This window comes from Argiope bruennichi, chromosome 5, assembly GCF_947563725.1.
Source record: "Argiope bruennichi chromosome 5, qqArgBrue1.1, whole genome shotgun sequence".
Classification (NCBI taxonomy): domain Eukaryota; kingdom Metazoa; phylum Arthropoda; class Arachnida; order Araneae; family Araneidae; genus Argiope; species Argiope bruennichi.
The window spans coordinates 40,043,701-40,058,733 of NC_079155.1; the positions used below are offsets into that span (position 1 = coordinate 40,043,701).

A 15,033-nucleotide genomic window follows, 5' to 3' on the forward strand; every position below is an offset into this window, starting at 1 on the left:
ATAAATAGCATAAAACATAAAGGTGGCATGGATCGTTTGTGTTGTCAAGATCGCAAAAGCGGAAGCAGATAGTCGTAACACACCTGCTTAATTCCAATAGATCCGAGAGTATTGAATTGAGACATTTTGTTGTACATTCTGTTTGAAGGATGGAATTTCAAGCATCTCTGATGATTTAGGCATGAATATGCATAATTAGGTTTGTTTTTGTAAATAAAGTCATCTTATCGCAACTATCAACATCTTTTCATTTATTGTCTGTCACATTGCTGTTGCAGGATTTCATATTTTTGAGATTTCATGAGCATAATATATGTCGTGGTCGACAGAAAAAGTTTGATAGACATTAAGTTTGTAAACAACTTTTTTGAACATCTGTGTTAGAAATAAAAATAGATGTAATGACAAATTTCGAGATTTGCCTAACAAAGTGACATGCAAGATGTGAGAAAATTAGTGCACAATTTTTAGTTGTAAAAAATCAAAGATTTAACAAAATGCATGATTTCACAGAATTTGATAGTTACCCAACGTTGCACACAGCGAAAGTTTCATTTTCACAGCGAAGGGCTCCATCAAATTCATGATCAATTTCAAAATCTGTTTCTCCGGCACCAGTTGTTACAGGTCTGGACTGAAAATAGTTAATAAATTATGGAATAAAGTCGGCAAAATTTCAAATTTCAAAGTGTTTGCAACAAAATTTCAGCTTCAGTTAAAAACTTGTCTAAACTCATTCCTCCCACAACCAATGTATTGTGACGAAATTTACTCCCTCTGGGAAGAAATTTAGCTTTTAAAATAAGTATTTTTATTAATATGATAATTATTATAGTAATTTAGTTTTAATGCCTCTAAGGTTAGTTATATTAATTTACTAATATTTAGACTCAGGATAATATATTTGCCGATTAAATGTGATCTTTTAAAATTTGTTTGCATTTTATTTTTTTTTATTTTCTCGTATGCGAAACAAAGTACATTTATTGAAAATTCGACATCGACATTTTAAGAAATCTTCACATTTCAAATCTTTCGATGAGCCCGTTTGGAATTATCTCTGTTTGGGAAAAATATAACTGTTAAATTAAATGTGATCTTTTAAAATTTGTTTACATTTTACTTTTTTATTTTCTCGTATGCGAAACAAAGTACATTTATTGAAAATTCGACATCGACATTTTAAGAAATCTTCACATTTCAAATCTTTCGATGAGCCCGTTTGGAATTATCTCTGTTTGGGAAAAATATAACTCAAAACAACACTTTGAGTTCAACGGATAAAATGGTATAGGGGTCTAAAACATCTATCGAATTTTGAAGAATCTATTCATAGGAAATATGTCTGTTTCTCTGTCGATGTACAACGGAGCACGTGGATGAAGAACGTAAAAAGTTAAATAGATAAAATTTCGAACACATATTTAGCATCTATAGATGCATATCAAATTTTACACGAAATCCTACTAAAGGCTGACTGTCTGTCAATCTGTATTTTAACATGCAAACGCAATAACTCAAAAAAGTAATGATTTATATAAATGAAACCTGGTACGAGATCATTTGATTATAATTGTAGTATTATGTCACATATTTTTTTCAAAAAATCGAAAAGAAGGCTTCAAAACTAATACCATGAAATCTGTGGAGTAAAAGAAATGAAAAGTTGCGATTCAGTTGTTAAAAAGCAAAGAAAATCATTTTTATAAGTAGTCTGGTGTCTAGTTAAGGAATTGATGCAGTGTAATTGTGCCACTAGACTAATAGGCATTTTAATATTCGCCATTTCATAATATATGATGCATTTCCTCAAAATATGTATTTCTTACATTACTGCACCAAGGATTTCAACAACATTACTGTAAAGAGCGAATAACATTACAAGCTGTAACAACTGGATGATATTACGCATTCTACATTTCATATTTTTGTATATTCTTCATTATCTCGTATTTTTTGGCATCTTATATGTTTCCAAACCTTTTAGCCATTTAAATTTTCTGTAATTCATTCCATTTATATTCGCTTTATTTTAAATAGAAACAAATAACTTATTTTCATTAAAATAACGAGCTTATATCTTTTTATTCTGTTTTTTTTTATTTAATTGAGATACGACTCAGTATAAATTTCTTTATTGAGAAGAATAGAATATTGTGAAAATTACTTTTACTGGTCATATTACTGTTAAACAAAGATGTTCTGAGATATTTTCAAATTGAATTTAAAAATTGAAAGTGAAAGCAAAAATCAAAAATTGTTTTAAAAACGTAAGAAGAACATATCACACTAATAATCACGTTTTCTTCAGTTTTTTTTTCTTTATTTTCTTATGTAAATATAATTACCACAGTTTTATATGCGAATAAGAGTAGTCGTATTACACTCGGATACCTTATATAAAATCTCAATGTTGAAATTTTATAAGTTTGTATAATACATGATCATTTATTTAGATGTAAGGTTTTAATCGTAATCATTTTTCAATTAGGAGTTATTAGAAAGAACAGAATTTCCAAAAAGGACCAATTTTATATTCATATATATTATTTTGTCATCTGCAAACAGTTAGTGCTTTTCTGTTTTTTACTTCTATTTTTGTCAACACAAAAACAACAAAAAAATTTAAGTAAATGCTTTGAATGAAAATTTCCAGTTACATGGAAAAAAAATTCGGTGAATGATGAGATGAATTTCAATAAGGATTAAATTATCATTGATTTCATACATTTGAAGTATTTAGAATAAAGAAATAAAAAGAATATAATGAAAGATAGAGACAGAGTCTCTAGTGAAACTAGAATTGCTCTTTTTGAATTTTGTTAGCCATAAAATTATATTCCTGTTCTTTGGAGCTAAAATACATTTTTGCTGCATATGACAATTGTTTTGACTTAAATAATAATCATAATATATACACAAAATTTGAAAATAAAAACAACAACATGAAACAGAAATAAGAATATTTCTTAAAAAATAATACAGATACAAAAATATACATGCAAAAAAATACAATAATATAAAAAATAATAATAATAAAAATAAACAGAGTTCCAAACGATTTATTTTTGATATGCATATGTCAAACTGAACTGAAATGTTGCCAGCTATAGAATAAAAACTCCTCTTCGGATTATAAATGGGGGAAAAAAAGTTAAGCGCGACAATAAAGAAATAATGCAGTTTCTTATGACTAAAATAGTTCTCGTATCTTAAATCAGTCTTGCATTTTATATAGCACATAATGCATGGATCTACATCATTTTTAACCTTCATTACGAAATTATAATGAGGTCGGTAAATACTTTTTTAAATGATGTTTTAATAAATTTAAAAATAGGCTGCTGTTTTTAATTTATATCTAGGCCGTATGATTTGAATATAACACAGATTTAATCATTTTCTCATGCATCAAAATATTGATGAAATTTGCAGGAGAAAAGGAAGACGCATTTTTATAAATATGATATATTTCACTGCATTTTCACTTTTTTATAATAAATAACAATTATCTATAACTACATTTAAATTAATTTAAATGTTATAATAAATTTTTGAATTATGAGAATTGTACACTTACTTGAAAAATGTATAAGTTGTTATTCCAAAATCCCCACTCTATATCTCTGTGTGATCCGTAACTTTTTTCAATCTAAATTTCGGAAAAGAATTGTAAGAATAGTTTAATTTATATAAAATTTAACGTTATTTATACAAAATAATAAGTTTTCACTAGTTCAAAGTCTTACTTTTAAAGCCAAATGTCCTAGCTGTAGAGCCATGTTATCCGATAAACAGCACGACTCTTTTTCTTGCTCAACAACATCCTGAGTATGGATGCCACCGTCATCTGAAAAAATCTCAATCTAACAAATTTTTGCAAAAATTTAAACTTTTTGAAAGAATAATATCGATAGTCTGCTTTATAATATGTAAATAGCATCATGATCAGCTTCCTGCATGATAAAATATCATTCAAAACGCTCTATAGAGCAAAAGTTGAACTTAATGTTACCAAATTAAGCACTTAGTTACTTCTGTGGAAGTAAGGGGGTCAATCAGAAATTTAATTCAATATTTAATTTATATTAATAAAATTTTAACTATTTTTGATGGTATCATTGAAGCAAACTATTGTACAAACATTAATTTTAAACCACTTGAAAAAAACCGAGAAGAAAATAAACTTAAAGAGACAGACAAACTAAAGGAGAAATAAAATTTTCCGTCATAACAATTTTATTTTTACAAAATATTTCCTCTAATCGCAATAATTAATTAGATGTTTTTAATTTACATTTCAATGTTTTAGTTAAGTTAGATACTTTAAACAACCAGCAGCGAAATTTAAAAATAAAGTTAGGCAAATGAGCTATTATAAATAATGTGAGCTATTTGATTTAAATAAAATATTATTGAGCTATGATGTGCCAAACTAGATTAACGAATATCCTTTAATTATATTTATTACAATAGCATGAAAAATAAATAAAACTGATATAATCTTTTTGCATATAAAATGAAATTGCATTATTTAATATAATAAAAGGATTGCAGAAATATGTCTTGTAAATGCATAGCTAGAAATTATGAAATTTCTTAAAAATATAATTACAAAACCCCTTACCTTTGATAAGCTTTTAGAATCGATTAAATATATATTTATTCAGAATGTTTCTAAATTATATGTTCGTACTTTAAAAATAGCAAAAAGTTTCAATTTGCCCGATGTGGATTGTCGTAAATAAATTTTGTCATTACAGTTTAAATGACACTTAAAAAAAACCTTAAAATTAAAAAAAAAATCCATTATTAATTTTTCTTTTTGTAAAATATTTTTTTTAAATTTTTAAACATTCGAATATAAACATTTTACTTTCAAATGATATAAGTAATATAAACCAAATTTAATTAAAAACATGTTTATAATTTATTTCGCTCTTCAATTTTAATTTTAATTTGTGAAAAGAAGAAATGTTTATTAATTATTATAATCATTACTGATTATTACAAATTGATGATTGATTGGTATTACAAGAAATCATTTTAAAAAGATTTTTTGGCTTATCAAATCAGCAAAAAATATTTATATTTTTTAAATTCTTATTGCAAATTGAATTGTTAAAATTTTATTTTGGGACAAGTTTTTTTTCTTATATTGAATTCTTCCATACGTAAATTTTATCATTCAAATGTTAATTTAATATTTTTTTTATTCTTCGAAAATCTTTTTGCCTATTCTATTCCGATTTAAAAAATCACAGGCTAACAATTAAATAACAATATCTGCACACATTTCTTTTTCGGATAATGCATTGCATTTCCTTACAAAGCGGAAATTTCATACTATAAAAAAATGGACGCACATAAAGAATTTATCACAAAGGATTAATTATGCATTTAAATATTAAATATCAAGTAATTTCAGTACTGATACACACTTACTTATCCTTATACTGATACACACTTGACATGAAAAAATAAGTCGACATTTTTAATATAAGTTGACAATGAAATATAGTTAGTACAATTATTTTAGAATACAGTTAGTACAATTAGTTAACAATGAAATACATTGCTAAAACAAACTTTTAAACAATTTTCTAAAATTCAATTCAAAAAGGAAAAATACATATGCCATAAAAATTATTGCCATTATTATATATGCTATAAAAATTATTATACCATATTAATTATTATTATTATTGCCATTAAAATTATATTGCCATAAAAATTATGATAATAATTATTATTATGTCATATTAATTATTAATTTTATTATCATCAAAAAATAGCATTTTGAATTTTAAATTATGTAGATATCAGTTTTATGCTGCAATATCGTCAGAAATTATCGCAAAAATACCAAAATTTTGCTTTGCTTTTAATCAATTAAAACTATAAATAATCTCTCAGAAATGCATATTTCCAGCTTAAAAGACATATAGTGCCATGTTTGGCAGCTGAAGATGAAACCATCTAGCCTGACGGTAGGGTTACTATTAATACACACCTATATACACATTTATTTTTAATATTAGTGGAAAGGGAAATCATTGTTTTAATAAAGATAAAGAAAGCAGTAAATTATACTTAGTGATTATTAGGCTTTATAATTAGCATAGATAAAAGAAATTAAAAACTGTGTGATATTATTGAGCCTATCATTCATTAAAAAGAATTTCGTTCATTCAGAATTCATGACATTTTTTGCAGAAAGTCCTTTTGATATTAAGCTGATAAATTATTAATTTAATTCCGATTAACAAAAAAAAACTGTTAAGGAACAAAAACTATCACACTCTGATCAATTTCAATTTTCTTAAATAATGTGCAAAGCAAAAAGCGCTATGAATGCTGTGCTCCTCTTTATGTTATTCAATTTCAATATTTAGAACAATATAATGAGACCAATAAATTAGTTAAAAATAAATCTGTGAATAAATTACCTTTCAAAACAATTTTATGGCCTTTTGAACCAACTATTTTGTTCTTTATTGTCAAATTATCTTCATCTAGTCTTTCTATCTCAATTGTATCCGGTTCTTCTGATCCTGACACCACAGACTAAAATTATACAAACTAAAATTATAAAATGCACTTTAAAAGTTTTAAATACAATGAAACTATATACATTTCATTGAAATAAATTCGTAAATTCGTTAAATTGCATCGTACCTCACCTAGTCCATAATTGGCAGAAATGCTCATTGTCAATGGATTCCCTGTTAGAGGATTACATGTGAAAAGAACGCCAGCGATGTCACAAGGAATCATTTCTTGTATAACAACAGCCATGGGAGTGTTTATCATTTGACCATTTTGCCTATAAATATAAAATAAATAATAAAATATAATATAAATAAAAATCTTTAAAAAAACGGATTATGAAAAAGAAGCATTAACAATCTTTTTAATTTATCTTAACAAATTTTGCAAGAATTCAACATTAGTTTGAGCAAGTGCGTATCGTTAAATACTGTTAATCTGTAGAAACTTATGGGTTAACCGATCTTTGCGTAAAACCTTTTTTTACATACTCCTACAGTATTATACATATTAGAAAATGACTCTTTCGGTTGGTGCACTAGCTTAAAACCGAAAATACATATATTATTATTTTCAAAACTGGAATAAAATAAATGTAAATCTGAATAAAGACAATCGTATTATAAATATTGCAAAATAAATCTGGAAGAAGAATTCTTTAGAATATAATTTATTAAAATTATTCTTATACATATACTGTAAAGCCCAAATGTAAAATGTGTTAAAATAAGAGCAAATGTCATTTTAAAAGATACTGAATGAGCGTATTCATGAAAATATAGAAATGACAAACAATAATTTATTTTTGTTTGATAAATTTACATTTTAATATTATGTGTTGTGTAATCCAATGTGTCCAATTCTTTCTTCTAAACTTGCCCTTACCTTTCATAATGATATTTTTCATAGAGCAGAAGGAAAAAAAATAGAAGGACATTTGGTAGAAAGAAAAGTTTTTTGATGTGGTTATATATAGAATTAACAGCTATTTGGAACTTCATGTTTTATAAGATATCCAAACAAATTGATTTGGGCAATGCCTTTCTAATTAACATATTTGCGAATGATGTTAGCTCATTCTATTAGAGTGTGTTGTCATGCTTTTATTTCTGATATATTGACTTATGTTTATGTGTTCGACCTCTTGAAAGAGTTTACATGTTTTAAACCCTAATTATGTTATGATTACTGTGATTACAGTATTAAATTAATCAATAATTTAGAATGAAATGTGCTTTTAAAAGAATTAGAACAATTGTTTCGTCATTAAGTAGATATTCATTACATAAACACTAATACGCATATAAAATGCCAAAAGAGATTCTTTTTGCATTCTTCTAACTGATCTATTTATATATCATCATTTTGCTGAACATGATTGTCTGGCAGAATGACTTATAGTACATAGATTAGTTATACTCATATTTAATGCATGTATTATGTTCATACACAGAAACCACAATAGTTCTAATTAATCAACTAGATTCTGATAGTTCTAATTAATCAACAATATTTTCTTCTACTGTCATTTGTCTATTTAGCCGTTAATTATTTTTCAACCCACTTTTTTATAGACCTTCCATTTTTGGTTTTGACTGGTAAACATTTTTTTCACAGTTTTCGAAGCAAATGAATTTTTTTCATAACTTCATTCGACATTTCTATTATCATATATGAAATTAAAAATGTCATTAATGCCATGGAATTAAGAAAAAAAAAACTCTAAGTTTTATTCAAAGTCGTTCAAAGTTTTTCATTTTTGTTAATATGATTGTAATTTAAGTTAATCAAAAATAAAAGAACAATTAGTAAAACGAAGATAATTTGCTTTAAAAATTTAACTTGCCAAAGATGAAAAATATCACATCAGAGAGTATATCAAAGAATGATTCATAGCAAATCTTACCTTTTATATTGAACAGCAATGTAACTAAATTGTGATGCCCAGCATTTTTTTATTGCATTCATAATCTGTTCAATGAAAAAGAAAGTACTGATTTATGATTTATTGATGAAATCAATTTTCATGCTTTATAATCATTAAATTATTTTAAAATATTTCATTTTTATAGACACAATACTACTAATTACCTCACTGATGCCAGATACCCCAAGATAAGTTTCCATTTGCCCAGCTGCGGACATCTGCTCTGTGTCTTCCCCTAAAAATTTGATGATACCTTAATTTGTGTTCTTTTTCATGGCAATGCAATATATATATATATATATATATATATATATATATATATATATTATTGTTATTTAAAATTTAATTAATATTTATAATTTAATTGGAAATATTTATAAATTAACAATACTCAAGAAAAACTCAATTTTCAGACTAATTAGTTACAGTTTAATACAATTGAGGTATAAAAGAATAAAAACAATGATTATTTAGGCTACAAAATAATGTTAAAAAGTGATTAATTTATACATGTTCAAGATTAACATACAATGTATTAATTACTGTATTTTCTAAAAAGACCGTGACGGCTTCATATGTGTTACAGCAATAGTTAAGTTCTCCAAAAAAAATTGAATTGAATTTATTAGTCAAAGAACATCATTTCAAATACCGAGCGATGTTTCACTACTGATATTGCGAAAGAACAATTGTGTTACAAGCCTGTAATGTTGCTTCCTATCACGGTTAGTTCAATCACTGGAAAGACCGTTTTGCGATTAGCTCTGTTGGGTGCTGATCGGGTGCCGTGTCAGTGATCTCAGAGCTTGGCGACAAACTTGGTGACTTTGGAGATAGAATAGATACTGCTAGAAACATCCAGAATTTATTCATCCAATAGGAGCCAAGATACGCCTGATTGGTCCAGAACCTTCGCTGTCCTTCTCTGTCCTCCTCCGGCCTTATATAGTTATATAAAGCTGGCAGTCTCAAGCTACAGTCGGTCGTTGTCGTGAAACGAGTTGTGTATAGCTCAAGCGTTTGCTGAATTGAGCTGTGTGCCGAGTCCTGGTGTTTATTCTGGAAGCAGCATCGAGTCGTGTGTAGAGTTGCCAGCAGTGTAATTGTGAGTCGGCAGTTGGATACAGCTAAACTAAGGAGACAGCGGAGAATTGCAGACGTTTGGAGAGGCCGTAGATTGAACCTACGTAGATTCCCACATTCTACTGAATTCTGTTTGGCCGCTTTGTGTGCTGTGGTTGTTATTACTACCTATTATTACTTGTGGACTACTGTTTGTTATAGTGTGCTGCTATGTGTTGCCTGTTTTTGTCTCGGCTGTATATATTTGTCATCCTTGTGTTAATGTCTTCGTGTTTAATAAACGTCGTCATTTGATACTAAAGGACTGTTCATTTCATAGACCAACAAATCGGAAAAAGAACCCCCGACTGAAGTATTACATAACAATAGATAGTTTGGACCGAAACTTTTTGAGAATGCAATTATAATACATAAAATTTAATTTTGAGCGAAGGAAGAATAGGCTTAATTTCTTTCAAAGAATCGGTCTTAAAATATGCAATAGTAATCAGGAGCAAAATAAAGATTTTTCAGTTTTTTTTTCTTTCTAATTCTTGAATGCTTTCTTCAAAGAACAATTTCATTTACAAATATGCAAATAATGCATACCTATTAAACTAAACTCGTTGGCACAACAAACCATGCAGCCAAGGCTTATCGTGCCCATTAAGGATTGCAATACCGGTATACCGGCATACCAAATACCGGTATTTTGAACCATTTGTACAATTTTGTAATACCGGTATTCACAAGTTTAAATACAGGTTTTTCGGTATTTACTAGAAGTTTTTAAAATTGTCTCCGCTATATGTTCATGGATCGCAAATATAGCAAAATAGTATAAGTTTTTGTTTTTATGTCTCCCTAACGGGCGAAATGAATGAGCTAATTGATGGCTTAATTAATTGCTTAAATCTAAATAAGCGAAACATGGATTATCCCTGAAAGAAGATATTGTATCCATAACGACTGATGGAGCAACAGTTATGAAAAAAGTTGGAATGTTGATTGAGACAAATCAGCAATTGTGCTATGCTCATGGAATTCAATTAGGAGTAATAGATGTATTATAGCAACAAAAATAAAGAACAGAAGAGTCCATATACTGTGGATATAGAAACTTCGGATTCCAACTATGAAAAGTGTGAGAGTGTGAGTGATATTGAAAATGAAGATAATGACAATGTAATTGTTGAAGAAAATATTGCTAATGAGGATGAAATATTAACCCATCAAGAATTGCTTCCTATAATCTATAAAGTTCGAAAAATTGCTAAGATATTTAAACGTTCCCCTATAAAAAATGGCATATTACTAAAATATATACTAACTGAAAATAAAACAGAATATATGTTAATATTAGATTCTAAAACACGTTGGAACAGTTCTCTCCTAATGATGGAACGATTTTTGAAACTGAGAAATCCACTACAAAAAGCAATAATCGACTTAAACCTGTAAATTAATTGTTCCGATAGTGAATTCCACTTAATATCCAGAACTGTACTAACTCTACTTCCAATAAAACTGGCTGTTGAGACAGTATATCGGAGATATTCTAATTTATTAACAGCTAATGCAACAATAAATGTCATGTTGCAGTCACTGAAAGAACAGCACACGTCACTATCTGAAGAATTATATATTATATTGAAAAATCGCACAGACGAAAGGCATACCGAAATAGAAAATGTCTTATGGTATTTACATAATTAAATGATTTTAAAAATGAAAATGAAAAAGAAGAAAAGAAAATAATCAATTCTAATCTGATTAAGTTTATAGTAAATTTTCTTAAAATTTTTTACCCACAAAACCTATCCACATTCAGAAGAATTAGGCTCAGTTATCAACGATTATGATCATACTAATGTCGATAGAGTAAAGGAATTGTCTCTTTAACAAAAATTAGAATTAGCAATAAATAACAAAATTTCAACAAACCAAAATACAATACAAAAATCAGCTATATCCAAAACCATCCGACAAGAAATCGATTTATTTGAAGATGAGGGATTTAGAAGTAAATACTTGGAAAAAGTATATCGCGCATTGCTAACAGTACCACCAACTAGCGTAGATGCCGAAAGAGCGTTTTCGACAGCTGGTAATTGTTGCACAAAATTACTTTTCTGTCTTAATAACAGTACAATTGATGCATTATGTTTTTTAAGATCACTTTTCAAAAATTTGTAATAGTACCACAGACTGAATAGTGATATTTACACTTTTTTTTAAATAAATAAAATGTTCCTTTACTTTTTTGTGATTCTTTATATACTGTTATAATTTATAGGTTACAAATTATTTTTTGTGATATTTACACTCTCTAATAAAATTGGCAAATAAAACAGAAAAACACCTGTGTTTTCTTTCTTTTTCTAAAATTTCTAATACCGGTATTAAAACCTAAAAAATACCGAATACCGGTATTGAAATTTTGGTTCAATATTGCAATCCCTTGGGCCCATACCTGCTTTCTTGATCGAAGACCCCGGGGTGTAAGGCATATGCCCTAGTTAGGTGCTCAGACTAACGCGGAACCAGCAGTGTTTGGTTCCCAAGCATGCTTGGTCCTCAGTTTATCGACCCAGTGAAGGTATGAATGGCTGAGTCGACCTTGCCCAGCCCGAGGATCGAACCTCGGTCCTGTGCTTTGGGCTATGGCACCGGGCTTCATTAATGCATACCTGTAATCTAAGAATTAATTCTGTACCTTCATTTTAAATTATATACATAGTTTAGATCGGACATACCAGTTGCAGATGAACGAATAGCAAACTTTAGATCTTGTTTTTTATCAGGAAATGCATTCTGTAAATTCATAACGATAGCTTGGTGAACTGCATCAGGTATTGATGCTATTATAACTTCCTCCATTAACCTATAAAATAAATACCGTATAGTTTAAATTAGATATGAATATAAAACAGGTGATTATTTATTTTAAAGCAAACATGAAATATAATGTTAAAAGAATCTTAAAATAAATAAATAATGAGAAAAAAAACTTACGCTAGACATGCAAATTTCGTTTCATCAATTTTGTCCCGACTGGAAAAATTTGAAAAAAAAAAAAAGGAAAAAAGAAATTAATATTTTTTCTGTTTAAAAATCAATAAACGTTCATGCGTTTCAATATGAATATGCTAGAGTTTTTCATCTAATATCGTTATATTGATTGCATATTTGCATACAGATTTGTGAAAACAAGTTTTTATTTGAAAAAAGTCTTATGGAATCTCAAAGTTTTAATTTAGAGAGATCTTGCGTGCAGACATATCGAAGCTGCAAGACTTATTGGATCTTAATTTAAAAAAATCCAAAACATTCCCAATAAAAAGAATATGAATAAAGGAAAATTAAGCATACGAAATGACATTCATTCCTTTAACAAATAATTCAAAATAAGCCTAATTACATAATGCAATACAGAAAAAACATTCAGAAAAATCCAAAAAATTAGATTTCTTGGAACAGATAAAAATTTTAAAAGTTATTTAGAGTAAACATTTTTTTTAAAATTTCATAATTCGAAAATTTTAATCTGCAACTTTTTATACGTACAAATTGTATTACTAAAACAGCTTTTCGAATAGATCACTGAATAATATTTTATGCATTTATGAGTGCACTTTATCAAAACCAAGCTATTTTTAGATTTATTTCATAACTTTTTTGTTCATGAATAATATAATTAATTGATCCCACCCCACTTGCACTTCCTTATGCCAGTTACTTTTAAGAAAACAATTTTGGTTGATAATATAATTTATAAGATTGATACGGCTGACAATTCCATGAAATGGATGAAAAATTGAAATGAAAAAGAAAAATTTAACTTACTAAAGAACATATTCTAAATTCCTTATTTCTTTCAAGATATCATCCGTGACAAATAATTCGTAAGCGTTTGTAGTAACAATTATTCCATTTGGCACCACAAACTGCTGGAAAACAAGAATTGATGAAAGTAATGTATTTAAAGAGGTAAAATTTCATCTATTAGTATGAACAAATAGGAGTGAGCTTTCGTTTAACTTACATTTTGAAGCTCCTTGCTAAGTTCTGTAAGTTTCCCTAAAGATGATCCTTTCCCACCTGTTAGATCTGAATTTTGACATATTCCTTCTGAGAAGTGTACAACAAGTGCAGTAGCTGGAAAATCAAAGAAAATTAAATTTTTTAACATACGGTCTGAGGTCTATTTTTCCTTTATTATATAATTCTTCATATATCTCACATAATGCAGCGAGCATAGAATATTTTCTAATTATAAAGGCTAAATTAGAATTTTCTTAAATTTTCAACTTGTTTTAAATGTACAGCAAATTATAAACTTCGAAGGTAAAGGAATTAAATGTTTTAATATGTTGTATATATTTATTATTTTATCTTCTTTAAATAGAGTGCTTTATCGCGTAAAGCTGGGAAAAAACATGACAATAAAAATATTAGTACATCTTCACAGCAAACGTGGGATACAGTCTTTTTTTTTCCATACACATCAGAAATAGTATTTTGTGCTATTATCCTTGAATCGATATTCAGTCTTGAATCTTTTCGTTCAACAAAAAAAATGGCATAAATCAGTTAATTCACTTATAAAATATTCCGAGCTTATTAATTTTACATTTGTGTAAGCTGTTATGTTTCGTTATTTTAAGTTTAATTATTTATCTTATGATACTTATTGACAAATTTAGTAGAAATCTTTTATATTTGTTTCAAAATTGAGTCCATAACAGTTTTGTTATAAACTAATTTAAAGGTATTTAACAATTCTCTTATTCAGAATAAAATACTGTATTACATTATACCATATATCAATTCATCGCGTGCAGCGGTCAAGTAGTAATATTTCCCAAAGGGCCACGATTTATGCTATTTGTAATTCTTATTACTTTCATATCAAATGTATTATGTAATGTGTGACTTTGTTTTTTTTAGTTTTATCATTTAGTTTATTTCAATGTCGCTGAAATAAGAGTCCGTGGTGCTCGCTTATTTTATTACTTTACATCTGGAAAACCGCGCTTAAATTGTGTTTCAATATAGGCTAAATATTAAACAACAATATAAAATACATTATAGCATCTCACAATACAATACGGCATGGTTATGAAGATCTAAATACACGACACACACATATGTTAAGTGCCTTCCAGGAAATATTACCGCCAGGGATCTGTGGGCAAAGTCGGCACGTAATATGTTAAAAACTAAATTAGTTTTTATTCTTAGCACTTTCAAAATTTGATATTTATAAACAAACTTCATGCAAAAGTATCTAATTTCGGCATACAATCAAATTATTGAATGGTTATTTTGAATTTATTTGATTAAAATAAAGAATTTGATCGAAATAAATATATAATTATTTTGATACGAAGATTTTGAATATTTTTATATATCCCCATCCAGACATACAAAAATGCTTGGAATGTTTGGTTAAAAATTTCTTAAACCTCTTTTCAACAACATTTGTATTATGA

General features: G+C 27.6%; 1 protein-coding gene across 2 annotated transcripts in view; it reads right to left on the minus strand.

Annotated features, from left to right (window-relative positions):
- The window catches only part of LOC129968613 (putative phosphoenolpyruvate synthase), a 67,194-nt gene that overhangs the window by 32,897 nt on the left and 19,264 nt on the right, over positions 1–15,033 (minus strand). The window contains exons 12-22 of one of the 2 annotated variants that reach the window (XM_056082678.1): positions 13,584–13,696; positions 13,385–13,485; positions 12,554–12,592; positions 12,295–12,422; positions 8,641–8,711; positions 8,456–8,520; positions 6,679–6,826; positions 6,450–6,567; positions 3,750–3,850; positions 3,581–3,652; positions 528–634 (exon numbers count right to left, since the gene is read on the minus strand). In XM_056082678.1, the coding sequence (XP_055938653.1) occupies positions 528–634; positions 3,581–3,652; positions 3,750–3,850; positions 6,450–6,567; positions 6,679–6,826; positions 8,456–8,520; positions 8,641–8,711; positions 12,295–12,422; positions 12,554–12,592; positions 13,385–13,485; positions 13,584–13,696 (1,063 nt within the window). Of the gene's footprint in view, positions 1–527; positions 635–3,580; positions 3,653–3,749; positions 3,851–6,449; positions 6,568–6,678; positions 6,827–8,455; positions 8,521–8,640; positions 8,712–12,294; positions 12,423–12,553; positions 12,593–13,384; positions 13,489–13,583; positions 13,697–15,033 lie in introns of both variants that reach the window. The other variant, XM_056082677.1, reaches the window with a different exon arrangement.